The following is a 17,607-nucleotide window of genomic DNA, read 5'->3' on the forward strand; positions in this document are numbered from 1 at the left end:
GCAAAAGGGCCCTCCCGACATTCACAAAGCCGGGGAGCGGACTCCCGTCGCTGAAGCTCAGGCAGCCCAAGTACACAACACGGTGCAGGAGAAAGGCCAAGACCACCGAACCGGGTGGGGGACCAGATGCAGCCGGCTGCGGGCACTGACCACCATCAACTTGGTTTACCAGAGACTTGTGTGTGTCAATAACAGTGAGTACAACAGTGCCATCCGGCCGCGCACCGCCCAGCTATCCCCAACGGGCCCCGGGGCCACCATCCCTGCCCACGAAGGGGTTAACAACTTACTGCATAACATCTCCCCCGGGTGCCCCGTAACTGCAGCGGTGGTGTCTACCTTCACCACATCCCGTGGGTGGCGTCACGAACTCAAGCGCAGCTCCGGCCGTGCACCTACCTAACCCCCACCAAAAGCGCCAGCATCCCCTTTCAGAGCGAAGTGACCCTGGATCTGGAGGCACTCGAGCCACCCACCAACGAGCCCGGATCCGAGCGGCTCGGCTGCAGCCAAGCGCGGGGCGGTACACTGGCACATGACTTATTCCTTCCAAAGACAATACTAAGGACCAGGGGGCACTCACTGTGAGTGGAAGAAAAGAGATTCTGGCAGCTAAATAGGAAAGAGTTCTTTACAGTTAGAGCAGTCAGACTGTGGAATGCCCTACCACAAGAGGTAGTAATGGCAGATACTATAACAGGTTTTAAAAAAGGAATGGATGATTTCCTCAGTACACATGACATTGTCGGTTATAAATTACTTAATGACAAAATATATAATTGGTGGAGGAAGGTTGAACTACATGGACCTAGGTCTTTTTTCAGCCTATGTAACTATGTAACTATAACTATGTAAAAGGTAAAGCATGCTTGTAGTATCTTGCTATATTCCGAGACCGGGAATCGGGGGCTCAGTTGTGGCTTATGTTTTGTCTTGAAATTACATTTTTATTTATACCATTTTTGGGTAGATGTGATGTGTTGATTGCCTGTTATTGCATTTTATTGCAATGTTGCGGCAACCAAAAAAACATAATTTAAGCGGTTTGATTTCTCTGTCATTATGCCCTTTACCGATCAGCTTAAACTACTTTATATTTTGATAGATCGGGCATTTCTGAATGAGATGATACCAAATATGTGTATTTTTTTATTGTTTTATTTTTAATGGAGCGAAAGGGATTGACAGCGAAAGGGGATTGACAGCGGGATTTAACTAGCTAACAGGCGTGGGTGGATCTCCGATCAGATCAGCAGACATATGCAAGCCAGCATTAAAGGGACAGACTCTGCTTTGGATGTAGAGGCACAGGAGACAAATAATGCAGTGTGTTTAATGCATGTCATGGCAAATTTGACCATGGCCACAATCCAAGCCACACCCAATTATCATTTTTTTTCTACCCCGGCAGGTCTTTCCATATCTCTCCACGGATTATTATTGGCTCTTTGACAACTCTTCTGATAATTCTTTTCACTCCTCTGTCTGAAATGTTGCAGAGATGATGATGATGATGATGATCATGATCATATAATGTTCTTTACACTTCCGGATTATGGCTACAACTTTACTTACTGGAACCATCAGTAGTTTAGCAATTTTTCTGTAACCAATATCATCAGTATGCTTTGCAACAATAAGGTTGCTAAAGTCTTGAGAGAGCTCACTGGTTTTTCCCCATCATGAGATGTTTCTTGTGTGGCACCTTGGTAATGAGACACCATTTTATAGGCCATCAGTTTCACCAGCTGATATTTTTTACTAAATGGCAGGATTGCTTTCCAATTACTGATAGATTTAAGCAGGTATCATGACTTTCCATGTTTTTGGCATCCCTCTTTCTTCATGTGTACAATACTTTTTCCCTGTGTCATTTCTCTATATTACAATGCTGGAGAGGAGAGACGGGGTTAATGCTGCGTTGCTACCGAAGTAATAGACTGCTGATTTTAATCAACTCTTCTTTATTTTACAGCTATATGGGTTTCAGAGGTCAAAAGCCTCCTTCATCAGGACAAAGGAAAAATCAACAAATCATTGATGATTTTTCCTTTGTCCTGATGAAGGAGGCTTTTAACCCCTGAAACTCTTATACCTGTAAAATGTGGAAGAATTGATTAAAATCAATAGTCTATTACTTCGGCGGCAGCAGCGCAGCATTAATCCCGTCTCTCCTCTACATCATTGAAATTTAACTCTCATGGGGCTGAAGCCACCACCATTATCTCAGGCTTGCATAGGGGTTGTTACTTACCCAATCTCTCTAGGTGAGTGTCATGTCTTGTACATCTCCCCTTAATATCTGGTAAGACCCTATTGTACACTTTTTCAATAGCTTTTTATTTCTTATTATGACACATAACTTAATTTATGGGCATCTATTGTTTGATTTCTTTGCCTGTGTGGACTGGCTGAATTGTTACCAACATCTGGTGAGAAATTCATGTCAAAAGCACCTTCAGAAATATATTTACTTAGAAAATTGGTGACTTGTTCAATACTAATTTCATTATCTGCATGAATTGTAAGAATTGCCCTGAGCTAGAAGATCTTCACTTTCATCTTATATATGAGGGAAGGTATATACCGTATTTTTCACGTTATAAGACGCACCTGATTATAAGACGCACCCCCAAATTTGGTGAAGGAAAAGAGAATTTTTTTTTTTAATGCTAAATGGGGTCCGTCTTATAATGCCAGTGTCCATCTAACAAATCATATAGGGTATATGTCCCTCATAGCCACCCATCCTAAAATTAGCCCCCTTAATCTGGATATGGCCGCTTTATATTGAATATAGCCCCCTTGTGCTGGCACATGTCCCCCAGTGATGCCACATGTCCCCCATTGATGGCACACGTCTCCTATTGCTGGCACATGTCTCCTATTGATGGAACATGTCCCCTATTTATGGAACACGTCTCCCTGTGCTGGAACACATCCCCTATTGCTGGCACAGATCTCCTACAGCTGGCAAACGTCTCCTATAGCTGGCACAGATCTCCTATAGATGGCACACATCCCCCTGTGCTGCCCATGGCCCCCTATGGATGGCACACGTCCCCCTGTGCTGCCCATGGCACCCTATGGATGGCACATGGCCCCTTATGAATGGCACACCTCCCCCTGTGTTAGATATGGCCCCCTTTGGATGGCACACCTCCCCCTGTGTTAGATATGGCCCCCTATGGATGGCACACCTCCCCCTGTGTTAGATATAGCCCCCTATGGATGGCACACCTCCCCCTGTGTTTAGTATGGCCCCCTATGGATGGCACACCTCCCCCTGTATTAGATATGGGCCCCTATGGATGGCACACCTCCCCCTATGTTAGATATGGCCCCCATGCTGCTACCCATAGTAAAAAAAACCCCCACTCTTTCCTTACCTTCTCCAGTGCTGTCCTCCCTCGTGTCTCGCTCCATGCTAATGAGCTCCTGCACTTCCTGGTTCTCGGTGCCGGTCATGTGATCGGCACAGCAGAGTGATATCATTTCTGCGTGCCTGATCACAGCGGCAGCAGGAGACACCGGAGATCAGCGCTGGAGGAGGTAAATAAAGAGTTGTTTTTTTTTTAATATTGGCAGCAGCATCGGGGCCATATCTGACACAGGGGGGGCATATGCGATCAAAGGGGGGCACGGGCACATATAATATGTGCCGCTGCCCCAGCCCATCACTGCGGTGCGGTTTCAGCTCCACGGTGATGGACAGCGGCAGTGCATATTATATGAGCGGGAGCAGGAGATCTAACGCTGTCTCCCGCAGCTTTCACCAGCCCCCAGCACCGCTCCAGAGCTGCCCCCACCTCCCCTGGACTCTATAGTGTGTGTGTATGTATGCATGTATGTATGTATGTATGTATGTATGTATGTATGTATGTATGTATATATATATATATATATATATATATATATATATATATATAACCCCCCCCCCCCGTATATTCGGATTATAAGATGCACCTACTACTTTCCCCCAAAATTTGGGGGAACAAAAGTGTGTTTTATAAAGCGAAAAACACAGTAAGAAGGCCTCTGCATACTGCAAAATTGTTCCTAGGTTGTTTTCCCCTTTTCCTACGATAGTTGTAGAGCAGTGTATGGTTATTTTCTAAACTAGGCTTTTTAGTTCTATATTGTAACTGTAATATATGTTTATATTTGTCAGGTTTCTTCTATTTCTTGAGCACAATTTTCAATATTAGACAACAGATGGAATTTTGGAACTTACCAATCACAGTTAATTTAGTCTCCTTAGTTTGGGATCCAGCAGGATTAGATGCTACACATTTGTAATGTCCTCTGTCACTTAGGTGTGCATTTTTTATATAAAGAACTTGTCCATTTTCCAAAATATTTACATTAGGATCGCCCACAACAAGTAATCTACAATAAAAAGAAGTTATAGTTATGAGATCACTATGTAGCAAGTTTGAGTAAAGGAACACATCTAAAGGTACTGTATATACCACTGGTGGACACAGACAGAAAAGGGCCCCTATGTACAATATATGGGCCCTTTGCAACCCAAGAGCTCATCATAATGCACGATTCCTCCTGTTTCGAAAGTACAAATGGGCCCCCTATCTCTTGGGCTTCTGTGTGGCTATACAGGCTGCACGAAGGATATTTCTACCCCTGGTATGTGTACATGGTATCTTTAAAGGGAACCAATCACCAGGATTTTCCTATATAACTTAAAGCCAGTGCTATACTGGCTTTATCGGGCTCTTTCTATATATTACTCCCTCCCTCCCTCTGTTAGAATTAGCATAAGAATTATACAATCGACCTAGCAGGACCTGTGGTGAGGTCATACCCATGTGACCAGAAGGGACGGGGCCTCAGCCAACAAAGTTGATACCAGTAAGCAACATTTTTCTGTTGCCTGACTCTCCGCCCATTCTGATCACATGGGTATGACCTCACCACAGGTCCTTCAAGGTCGATAGCATAATGCTCATGCAAATTCTTCATCCTGATTTCTTTTCCTGAGGAAGGAGACGGATGTCTCTGAAACGCGTAGGCACTGTCCAATAAAAAGGAAATCTTTTAATTTACACGCATCAGTGGTTTTTAGCGCGGCATAAACCCGGTCTTCTCTTTTACCTGTGTGATACAAAAAAAACCCTAATGAGAACTCACTGAGATCCAAAATAATGGGAATAGTGACAGAATGTTAATATTAAAATCTGAATTTTATTAATATACAGTTTAAAATTACCATAGACAGAGGTGAAATATAAAATCAAATAAGGACAAGAACATTCCCTGGTGTTTAGCAGCGGTATTACAGAACAATAAAGTGCTTAGTGCTATGACCACATTTCCAATAATAAATGTATTAAGATGTTGGTAAAAATAGGCAAAAGGTGCTCCCATAATGTGAAAAATGCAAATATCTTTCAGTATGTCTGATAGAATGAAGTATTTGAGGAGATCCTATACCTTAGGAAATGGTCACAGGTTCTATATACCGCAATACCCCATGATCATATGAGGTAGCAAGTGTGTAGCAGCAAAATTGATAAATTGATAAATCAATGTAAATATGTTATAGCAGAAAGTGACTAAAGCTTGGCAGCAACTGAATATAGTGCCTATGGGGAAATACTGAAGTAAAGAGACTAGTGCAAAGCAGCACACTTTAAAAATGTGAATAACAAGGATGTTGGTGAAAGCCGCCTATGCCAAACGGCCTGAAATGTATACATTACCTACTACCTGGTGTTAAACGGGCTTTACACGCTACGAGATCGCTACAGCGATCTCATTGGGGTCACGGATTTTGTGACGCACATTCGGCCGCTGTAGCGATCTCGTTGTGTGTGACTCCTAGGAGCGATTTTGGATCATTGCAAAAATGTCCAAAATGGCTCCTCGTTGACATGGGGGTCCTTTCCCAGTTATCGCTGCTGTCGCTTGGGCGAAGTTGTTCCTCGTCCCTGTGACAGCACACATCGCCTCGTGTGACGCCGCAGGAATGAGGAACCTCTCCTTACCTGCCACACGCCAGCAATGAGGAAGGAAGAAGGTGGGCGGGATGTTCGTCCCGCTCATCTCCGCCTCTCCGCTTTGATTAGGCGGCCGCTTAGTGACGTCGCTGTGACGGCGAGCGAACCACCCCCTTAGAAAGGAGGCGGTTCGCCGGTCACAGGGACGTCGCCGAGCAGGTAAATACGTGTGACGCTGACGTAGCGATAATGTTCGCTACGGCAGCGATCTTCACATATCGGCATAACGATAGGGGCGGGTGCTATCACGCTCGCCATCGCTAGCATCGGCTAGCGATGTTGCAGCGTGTAAAGCCACCCTTAGTTGTTATTTTGTTACCCTCATTGTGTATTGTAATTGTGAGCCTATTTTTGTCATTACCAGGTTTTACTATTTTCATAATAAAATCTTGATTTTATGTTTATGACCTTTCTTGTCGGTTCTATTAGTGATTTTCACTTCGGCATGAGTATATATTTTCCTGAAGTATCCTATTTGGCATGTTTTTCTTATCTTTTTATAAAAAAATTTAAATAAAAAATAATGGCAACTTCCAATGAGAACCCCCTAAAGAATGGAAGGTCACTTCTTTAAGGCTATGTGCCCACGGGACCTTGTTTCTGCAGATTTTGCCGCGGAAAACCTGCGGATTTTTCTGGATTTTCCAGATAAATCCACAGGTTTTAGCATGTACAGTCACTCCCCATGTTATCCTATTATCCAATCCTGATTCATAAGTAGTTTTAAATTTCTCATCCGCCTCCCAGGCCGTAAATATTTGGACTCTAAGTCCCCTGGGAATGATTGATAACCGCAAATACTCCTCCAAACTGTTAACATTCCACCACACCCGAGTATATTTCTTATGTAGATTAGTTAAATTATTAGCAACTACTTGAAAGTCACTATTCTGAGACATAGTACCTGGTGTATCCTTGACCTGAAAAATAGCCATGGATTTATCCTTCCATCCTGCCTCTCTAGCATCAAGGTCCAAAGCCATTATAGTTTTATCCAAATATCATATATACAATACCAAAATATACATTAATAATGCAATAATGGTGTGCAAAGACTCAGCAAACCTGCCAAAACAACACCCTCAAAAAGAGAGCCTCAGCACCACCAATGAATAATATGAAAACCACTGTGCCAAGTACCTGACAAGACATTGGAACAACAATTGATACAAAAGGCACCAGGGTTCAGGATAATAAATAATAACTTGGCATGGACCTTGATTAGTGCGAAAAATTCTAATGCTGCATTTCCGGGTTTACATATCGTCATTTCCGGTTGGTGAAACGCTTGTTTGCGTTCCACCTTAGCACTGCATAGCGATCATGCATTTGGTTCAGCGCAGCAGCGCTGTGTATCAGATGCGTGATCGCGTGTATGACAGGTGGCCATGTGACAAGGAGGAGGAGTGGCCATTACCAGGGGATTCCTTCCTGGCCGCACGTGTAATGGAGGAGCTCCATGTGATCCAGAATTCCCTTATATGGACAAATCAGAGGCCGTTTTCAGCCTGGTAGGACACCTGTGTTCTATGTTATAATTATTTCTCCTGTGCTCTGATAGGGCGAATGTTATATGGGGTTGATATACATAGCCCCAGAAATACTGGAGGGTGACATTCTCCTGATGAAGCCAGCTTGACTGGCGCAACGCGTCGGGTCTTGTACTGAGATTCCTGCACCTTGCATTGCTGCCTGGGTAATCCTGTATAGTCGTGATTGAGACTTAAATCTGGCTATTTCAGCTGTGATTTATATTACCTGGTGGTAGGCTTAGGGCTTCCCTCAACCAGTAGGTGCAATGCAGGCACACTTGATTGTATATGGGATGCATATATAGAGTATTTACAGTTCCCTAGGGGACAGAGTCCATTCTTGATCTTGGATTGTGTGTTTTCCCAGAATTATTGAATATGTGCCAAGTTTGAACCATGCAGGAAACAGTATTGTGTATGTTTGTTTTTAAATGATTTTAAATGTGAGTGTTTTTTCACCCCATGTATAATAAAATTTATATTATTCGCACTAATCAAGGTCCATGCCAAGTTATTATTTATTATCCTGAACCCTGGTGCCTTTTGTATCAATTGTTGTTCCAATGTCTTGTCAGGTACTTGGCACAGTGGTTTTCATATTATTCATTGGTGGTGCTGAGGCTCTCTTTTTGCGAGAAACATGCGTTCGTACCTGCGGACACATCCGCAGGTACGAGCGCCCGTGGGCACATAGCCTAAAGGGGGCGTTACACGCTACGACATCGCTAATGCAAACTCGTTGGGGTCACGGAATTTGTGACGCACATCCAGCTGCATTAGCGATGCCGTTGCATGTGACACCTATGAGCGATTGTGCATCGTTGCAAAAACATGCAAAATCACTCATCGGTGACATGGGGGTGCATTCTCAAAAATCGTTACTGCTGCAGTAACGAAGTTGTTCCTTGTTCCTGCGGCAGCACACATCGCTCCGTGTGACACCGCAGGAACGAGGAACCTCTCCTTACCTGCCTCCCGGCCGCTATGCGGAAGGAAGGAGGTGGGCGGGATGTTACGTCCCGCTCATCTCCGCCCCTCCGCTTCTATTGGCCGGCGGTTCAGTGACGCTACTGTGATGTCGCTGTGATGCTGAACGAACCGCCCCCTTAGAAAGGAGGCGGTTCGCCGGTCACAGCGACGTCACCGGGCAGGTAAGTATGTGTGACGGGTCTGGGCGATGTTGTGCGGCACGGGCAGCAATTTGCCCGTGTCTCGCAACAGATGGGGGCGGGTACCCACGCTAGCGATATCGGTACCGATATCTCAGCGTGTAAAGCGGCCTTTAGTCTCTTCATGGTTTCAGACACAATCTGCCAGAAAAAGATGATATGTCCACATACTCTAAGGATTCGTGCAGACGACCGTATCTTTTGTCCTAATGCTATCCAACAAACCATCAGATTGCACTTGTACCAATATTAGACAATGAGGCAGTTCACACATCTGATTTTTTTTTTTTTTTTTTTTTTTTTTTTTACTTGGACTAAGTGTTCTGAGGAAAAAAATCGCAGCTTGCAAAATTTGCCTCCGAGAATCAGATGGCACTCAGTCACTCAAGTCTATGGGTGCGTGAAAAGAATCAGACAGCACCCAAAGTGCATAGCAATTTTCAAGTATGGGCAGAATGGAGAAGGAGGAGTAACCTTTTTTTAATTCTCAACACTTGAGAAAAATGGATCCTACTCTGATCACACTTACATTAAAGTCGGATTAGCATAATCATACTTTTTTCTCAGATGTAGAAAATACGGTTGTGTGAAACCAGTCTAAAGCCAGCTTTACACGCTACAAGATATCTTAAGATGTGTCGGCGGGGTCACGTCGTAAGTGACGCACATCCGGCATCGTAAGGTATGTTGTAGCGTGTGACAGCGACGTGCAATTGCTATTGAACGAAAAACCGTTCATCGCATGCACGTCGTTCATTCCTGATGAATTGAACGTCAGATTGTTCATCGTAACCGGGGTAGCGCACATCGCAGTGTGTGACACCCCGGGAACGATGAACAGATCTCACCTGTCTCCTGCGGCTCCCGGCCCACAATGCGGAAGGAAGGAGGCGGCCGGGATGTTTACGTTCCGCTCAGCTCCGCCCCTCCGCTTCTATTGGCCGGCTGCCGCGTGACGTCGATGTGACGCCAAACGTCCCTCCCACTCCAGGAAGTGGACGTTCGCCGCCCACATCGAGGTCGTATGGTAGGTATGTGTGACAGGGGTTAATCGTATGTGCGGCACGTTCAACAAATTGAACGTGCTGCACATACGATGGGGGCGTTGCAAATCGCATACGATATCGTATGCGAAATTGCAACGTGTAAAGCAGGCTTAAGGCCTGTTTCACACGTCAGTGATTCTGGTACGTATGTGCTAGTTTTTATACATACCAGAATCACAGATATACGCAGACCCAGTAAAATCAATGGGTCTGCGCACACATCAGTGATTTCTCCATGTCTCCATGCGGTGTACATACGTGTCGTTGTGCTTGGCACGGAGACATGTCCCTTTTTTTCTGGCATCAATAATGTCCCACAAACTACACTATGGTGTGATCCATGAAACACGTACCAGAAAATCACGTACATTATAAAATGCTTTTTATTTTCACTCACCTTCTCCAGTGCTGCTTGTCTCTGGCCTCTGCTGGCTGCTGCTTTGGAGATGGCTAATTACTGTCATGCATATTCAGTTATGCACAGCACAGTCGACCCGGAAGTAGCTGCAGCGGGGGCAGAAACACAGCAGAGCCGAAGAGTTCAGCAGCACGGACAGCAGGAGCAGGGACAGGTGAGAATGTAGCACCTCTGGAGTACCAGGTGCCACAAATGTAACCAGTGGAAACCCAAACCCCGGAATATCCATGTCGGCCAGTTCACCAGCACCCTCTGGCCACATACACAACCCCAACACCAGACTAGGAGACTGCCTAGCAACAGGTAAAAGGGAAGGGCACTTATTAGATAGTAGATACCCAATCTGTAGGGAGAGACCCAGCGAGGGGCAGGGGCCAGTGGTCAGTTGGGAAGTTGGCGACAGGAAGTAGTCAATTTTACTGAGGAAGTGAAGGAGAGAAGTTAAGTGAAGGAGTGTGAAGGAAGGAGTAAAGGAGTTGTGAGGAGAAAAGAGCGAAAAGTACAGAAAAGACCTGAAGTAACAACGGAGTGCTGTAATAGGAGTGAGGGACTGTGGAGTATGGAACTAGCACTCCAGACACTGTGGGTTACCTGTGGAAGTGTTAGACTCCAGGAACCGTGGGAAGTCTGGAACCAAGGCTCACAGGACTCAGCACAAGGCGGGGTGCAGACCCTAGGACAGCGGGACACTTTATGGTCAGCTGTTAACTCTGCCAGGTGAGAAGATCTCGAGGGTCCATCGCCAACCCAAAAAAGTTTGAAGCACAAGCAGTGAAGAGGGGACTCATGACTGAACCCCTTAAATAGTCCAGGCTGCCAGCAGTAGGACCAAAACTGAAGAGAAGGGACTCCCAAGTTGCTCCAGGCCACGGGAGTCCAATCACCACAGGTGTGCACGGATGACAGCCAACCCAGGTCACAGCTGGCACGGAGAACAAGGGGAGCGGGAACACCTGGAATCGGCACCAGCGGGTCCAAGTATGACAAGTAAAGCAAGGCAAGTTGAAACTGCAATACTAGTGTGGACTCTTTATTTTCGCCCCGTGCACTCACACAGATGGTTCCCCATTAAAATCCCCAACTGCTGGGGCCTTTTCCTTCTTGCAGAGGGCTCAAACAGCTAAGCTGTACCACTCCATCAGCCCCAGCTGGACCCTGAAGCGGCGGCCCCAAAAACCTGGCCGCACCCCGCAAGTGGCGTAGTTGAGAACTCTTATTTTTATTCCCTTTTATTTTTTTAAACCCCTTTTTTATCTGACCGACCCCCAGGGTCACGGAAGAGGGCATCGGCTGCGACTACGACTCCCTCTGAGTGTCACACACGCCCGGGACCGAGTACCCTATAGCCCTGGGGCGTCACAAGTATATTTCCATGTGCTATTGCGGATGAAGGATCACATATCACGGATTGCACATGGACAAGCCACGTGTACCGTGAATCACGGCACACAGAAGGACATATGCGTTTTTAACAGTTCAGTAAAAAATGTCTGTGTTTTTCACTGACGTGTGAAACAGGCCTAAGGAAGAGTTATTATTAACTGGAAAACTGCTAAAGCTCTATCTGAATAATATGTACTGTACTGCTCTCTGTCACTTAGGTGAATCTGTCTATTTTTACCGGAACCAGCTGCTTCTCCTGATCAGGTTGGTTGTATTTTATTTGGACTCTACTTTGTGTCTTCTCTACAAACCCTCATTGCAGCATCTAGTCTCAAAATTAATATAAATGAATAATAGAATAGTTACTAAAGATATTTGGCTTTGATGTTCATGTTTTATTATCCTGAATTTAAATTTTGAGTTTCTAAACACAAACTTACTTGTTTGTACGCAATTGTACAAGTTGTAATTTGAACCATGGTTGATCCAGAGAAAATGTAATTTTGTTTGAAGATAAAGCAATACATTTTCTGTAGGAAAGCACGTGAACCCTAAAGCAAAAGCTGTAAGTGCTTCTACACCACTTTATTTGTAATTATGCTGAGCCACTGGCATAAGTGTTGTTTCACTTGTATCAAATTGTTTTATGATTTTATACATGTATGTAATGCTATTGGGTTTATAATCTGCCCATTCGTCCCTAATTCACTTCTATACTATCACTATAAAGTTAGTATAGATTATTATAGAACACCTTGAGTAATTGTGTTTAAGAACCTACAGGGCAATGACAAATACAGAAATGTGATATGGATATACTGTATAATATATATATATATATATATATATATATATATATAATATACACATAGTCAGATAGATAGATAGTTAGATATAGATATATAGGAAATCAATATGGAGAGATCCAGCAGATGAGAAGACTTCAGGTTTGTAGTTAAAATCCAGTATTTATTGACGATGGATTAAAAAAGATTCCAGAGCTCAGTAACAAGGTGCAAGCGTCATGCTGAAGAGACTACGCGTTTCGGTGGTAAAGATAAGCCGCCTTCTTCACGGTCTGAAGCTGGATCTGGAATGCACAGACATTCTTAAATAAGAGATATCTTTCCCTGGGCAGTGAGCTGAGGGTGGTAACAGGTGTCAGTAATAACCCAAATGTTAACTCAATACATTCCTGAACCAGCTCGAGAGAACAGACATAAATGTGAACAGAGCTTGTAATGAACAATGTTATCTGATTTCAGTATGATAAAAACACAAAACATGTATATAAACAAAGGTGTGATATGACAGAAATATCAAAAAATTACAAGGGATAAATGAAGGAATCAAGCAATGATGCGATAATAAAACAAGAAGCTAGAGACCAACATTATAATAGGCATTAGCTGTAATGTATCGCTAAATCCATTCTGTTATTGAACCCATATGGGAGACTGGTGTCTAAGAGAAACATCCATTTGCTTTCTCTTGCCAGGATTTTTTTGTGATAATCTCCCCCTCTCTTAGGTTTTTTAACCTGTTCTATACCTAAGAAAGAAAAACCTCTAACATCACCTCCATGAACTTGTGAAAAATGTCGGGAAACTACAGATGCCCCCGCTATTGGTAAATTAGCAGCATCAGAAAGATGTTTTCTGATTATTTTTTTAGGGTATTCATTGTACAACCTACGAACTGTTTGCTGCAAATTTCACAATTAATTAAATAAATGACATTTGCAGTATTACAGTTGATGTATGAAAGGATGTCAAAGTTCTTTTTATTGTGCATGGAGGTGAATGTTTTGGATTTTTTAGCATACTTGCAACATTTGCACACATTTGCTCCACACCCATAGAAACCTGTGGTTTTTAACCAGTTCATGTCTTTGGAACTAGATGACATAGGATCCCTATAAGGCCCGTTTCACACGTCAGTGAAAAACAGTGACGTTTTTCACTGGCGTGTAAAACACGCACATGTCCCTGCGTGTGCCGTGAATCACGGCACACGTGGGTTGTCTAAGTGCAATCCGGGCTCCGTTATCCGTGGCCCGTGATTGCACTTAGAAATCAACTCACCTGCGCCCGCTCCCGCTCTCCATGGTGCTGAGTTCTCCTGTGGTGCAGCATCCGGCCGGCGCTGACCCCTGCAGCAGCTGCTTCCGGGTCGGCTGTGTCGCGCATAATGAATATGCGCGACAGTAATCAGCCGGCTTAGAAGCAGCAGGGAGGACGGGCTGCAGAGGACATCGCTGGATGCCGGGTGAGTTAAAATGTTTATTATTTTAAATGCACGTTTTTTTCTGGCACGTGTTTCACGGACCACACCACTGCCTGGTCCGTGGAACATCAGTGATGCCAGAAAAAAATGGACATGTCTCCGTGCAGCAATCACGCACACGCGGGTACGCTGCACGGAGACACGTGCAGTGACAAATCACTGATGTGTGAGCAGACCCATTCATTATAATGGGTCTGCGTATGTCAGTGATTCTGGTACGTTTAAAAAAAAGCACAAATGTACCAGAATCACTGACGTGTGAAAGGGGCCTAAAGGATAGGAGACAATAGTGAACTTAATATCGGAGCACATTTTGCCACAAAGGAGATAGATTTGTTATCTACTAATGATTTTAAAGTTTTATCCTGGCAAAAAACAGGCAAATATTTTTTAATAATTGAAATGATACTATTATACTGGGGGCTATAAGATGTACTAAATGTAACTTTATCCAAAACATTTTCAAAATAATTATTTTTTTTCCCCTTTGTAAACAATAAATGGCTTCTATCCATATTGTCCACCAATTTTCTGGCTCTTTCTAGATAATTTTTGGGATAACCTCTTTTACTCAATCTATTGCATGCCAAATCTGCTTCTTTTTTATATGTGTAATCTTGGGTACTATTTCTTTTTAACCGAATGAGTTCACCTAGAGGGATGCTTTTAATAGTATATTTGGGGCGGTTGGAATTGGCTGTCAAAATACTATTACAATACGTACTTTTCCTAAATGGAGAAATGTCTATGAGATTTGTAGTTGCATCTCCTATCCAGAAAATTAACTCAGCATTTATGTGCAGAACTAGTAAATTTAAGATTGTAATCATTAGTGTCTAGATAGTTAAAAAAATTATTTATAGAATCTTTCCCCAGAATATCCTTGTTCCAAATGAACACCAGGTCATCTATATATCTTCCTAGCCAGACAATACCGTTCTTAAATGGGTTGTTATCTGAAAAAATAAAATTTTCTTCCCATATGGCTATTATGATGTTTGCCAATGAAGGGGAAAAACGTGCTCCCATACTAACGCCACGTGTCTGTAGGAAATATCTGTTGATAAATGTAAAATAATTGTGTCTAAGCAGAAAATCGATTGCAGAGATAATAAAATTTTGTATGTTTGAATCATAGGAACAATATCGGTGTAGATAATATCTGACACATCTTAAAGCAATGTGATGGGAAATCGAAGTCCTACCACATCACAGAGCAACCAAACATAATCATTCTGCCACCGTACTTTCTCCAAAACATAAATTATATATCTAAAATCCCCAAGGAAACTCTGTGTTAATGGGACGAGGGGTTTCAAAAAATGATCTACCCATTCTCCAAGCCTTTCACTAAAAGAACCTATGCCTGAAACAATAGGTCTCATGGGGGGAGGAAAAACCTCTTTATGGACCTTAGGAAATGAATGGTAAACTGGTATAATGGGAATTTCTATGTATAAATATCAGATTATTTTATTAGTAATAGCTCCCATTCCAAACCCTTCATATAAAGAACATTCAATTAATTGTTAAAGTCCATTGTATGATCCTGCTTTAATTCAACATAGGTACTTCTGACCTCCAAGTCCTGCAAGTTAAGTTGTATTGTATATTGAGATATAGATTGATATATATATATATATATATATATATATATATATATATATATATATATATATATATATACACACACACACACACACACACTCTCTCTCTCACACTCTCAGTGGGGAAGATAAGTATTTGATACACTGTTGATTTTGCAAGTTTTCCCACCTACAAAAAATGAAGAGGTCCGTGATTTTTATCATAAGTAAGGTCCAGTCACACTAAACAACTTACCAGCGATCCCAACAACGATAGGGATCGCTGGTAAGTTGCTAGGAGGTTGCTGGTGAGCTGTCACACTGCGACGCTCCAGCGATCCCACCAGAAACCTGACCTGACAGGGATCGCTGGAGCGTGGCTACACGAGTTGCTGGTGAGCTCACCAGCAACCAGTGACCAGCCCCCAGCTCCTTGCTCTCCTAGTACAGCACACATCGGGTTAATTACCTGATGTGTGCTGCAGCTAAATGTGCACAGAGCAGGGAGCAGCGCACACTGAGCGCTGGCTCCTTGCTCTCCTACTTACAGCACACATCAGGTTAATTAACCCGATGTGTCCTGCAGCTAGCTACATGTGCACAGAGCAGGAGCCGGCAGCACAGGCAGTGAGAGCGGGGGAGGCTGGTATCAAAGGTAAATATCGGGTAACCAAGGAAAGGGCTTCTTGGTTACCCGATGTTTACATTGGTTACCAGCCTCTGCAGAAGCCGGCTCCTGCTGCCTGCACATTTAGTTGTTGCTGTCTCGCTGTCACACACAGCGATCTGTGCTTCACAGCAGGACAGCAACAACTAAAAAATGGCCCAGGACATTCAGCAACAACCAACGACCTCACAGCAGGGGCCAGGTTGTTGCTGGATGTCACACACAGCAACATCGCTAGCAACGTCACAAAAGTTGTTCGTTAGCAGCGATGTTGCTAGCGATGTTGCTTAGTGTGACGGGGCCTTTACACTTCAACTGTGACAGACAGAATAAACAAAAAAAATCAAACAAGCCAGAAAATCACATTGTATGAGTTTTAGATAATTAATTTGCAGTTTATTGCATAAAATAAGAATTTGATACAATAGAAAAACAGAACTTAACTCTTTTGCACCAGAGTGTGTTTTTGCTTTTCTGACCGGGAAAATATTTTCAATTCTGACCAGTGTCACTTTGACAGGTTATAACTCTAGAGCACTCAACAGATCCTAGTTTTTCTGAGAACATTTTTTGTGACATATTATACTTCAAGATAGTGGAAAAATTTAGACAATATCTTATTTGTGAAAATATCGGAAATTTTCATATACCCTTAAACCAGAGTTATGTTACAAAAATAAATAAATAACATTTTCTACTTGTCTACTTTATATCAGCACCTTTGTTGAAACATAACTTTTTTTGTTAGGAAGTTAGAAGGGGTCAAAGTTCATCAGCAATTTCTCACTTTTCCAATAACATTTACAAAGCCATTTTTTTAGGGACCGCATCACATTTGAAGTGACTTTCAGAGGCCTAGATGACAGAAAAAACTAAAAGTTATATCATTCTAAAAACTGCACCCCTCAAACTGCTCAAAACCCCATCCAAGACGTTTATTAACCCTTCAGGGACTTCACAGGAAGTAAAGCAATCTAGAAAGAAAAAAATGAAAATTTTACTTTTTCCCTCAAAAATTTTATTTTAGCCTCAATTATTGCATTTTCACAAGTGTAACAGGAGAAAATGCACCATACAATTTATTGGGCAATTTCTCCTGAGTATGATGATACCTCATATGTGTTGTAAATCTACTGTTTGGGTGCACGGCAGGACTCGGAAGGGAAGCAGAGCCATTTGACTGCAAAATTGCCTGGAATCGTTAGGGGACATCATGTCGCATTTAGAGACCCCCTGAAGTGCCTAAACAGTGGAGTTCTCCCACAAGTGACCCAATTTTAGAAATTAGATCCCTCCAGGAAGACATGTAGATGTCTGATGAGCACCTTGAACTTCACAGAAGTTAATGACGTTGAGCCATGAAAATAAATAAAAAAAAAAAAAATATCACAAAATTGTCACTTTAACAGCTTTTTTCCACAAGGGTATAAGGAAAAAATGCACCATAAAAGTTGTTGAGCAATTTCTCCTGAGTACGCTGATACCGTACATGTGGTGGAAATC

The 17,607-nt window shown here is 43.0% G+C and overlaps 1 protein-coding gene across 1 annotated transcript in view; it reads right to left on the bottom strand.

Moving 5' to 3' along the window:
• HMCN1 (hemicentin 1) overlaps positions 1 to 17,607 on the bottom strand; it is a 921,797-nt gene that overhangs the window by 641,603 nt on the left and 262,587 nt on the right. The window contains exon 30 of the mRNA XM_075322013.1: positions 4,235 to 4,389. Coding sequence (XP_075178128.1) covers positions 4,235 to 4,389 — 155 coding nt within the window. The remainder of the gene's footprint in view (positions 1 to 4,234; positions 4,390 to 17,607) is intronic.

Source organism: Anomaloglossus baeobatrachus, chromosome 8 (genome assembly GCF_048569485.1).
Source record: "Anomaloglossus baeobatrachus isolate aAnoBae1 chromosome 8, aAnoBae1.hap1, whole genome shotgun sequence".
NCBI classification, from domain to species: domain Eukaryota; kingdom Metazoa; phylum Chordata; class Amphibia; order Anura; family Aromobatidae; genus Anomaloglossus; species Anomaloglossus baeobatrachus.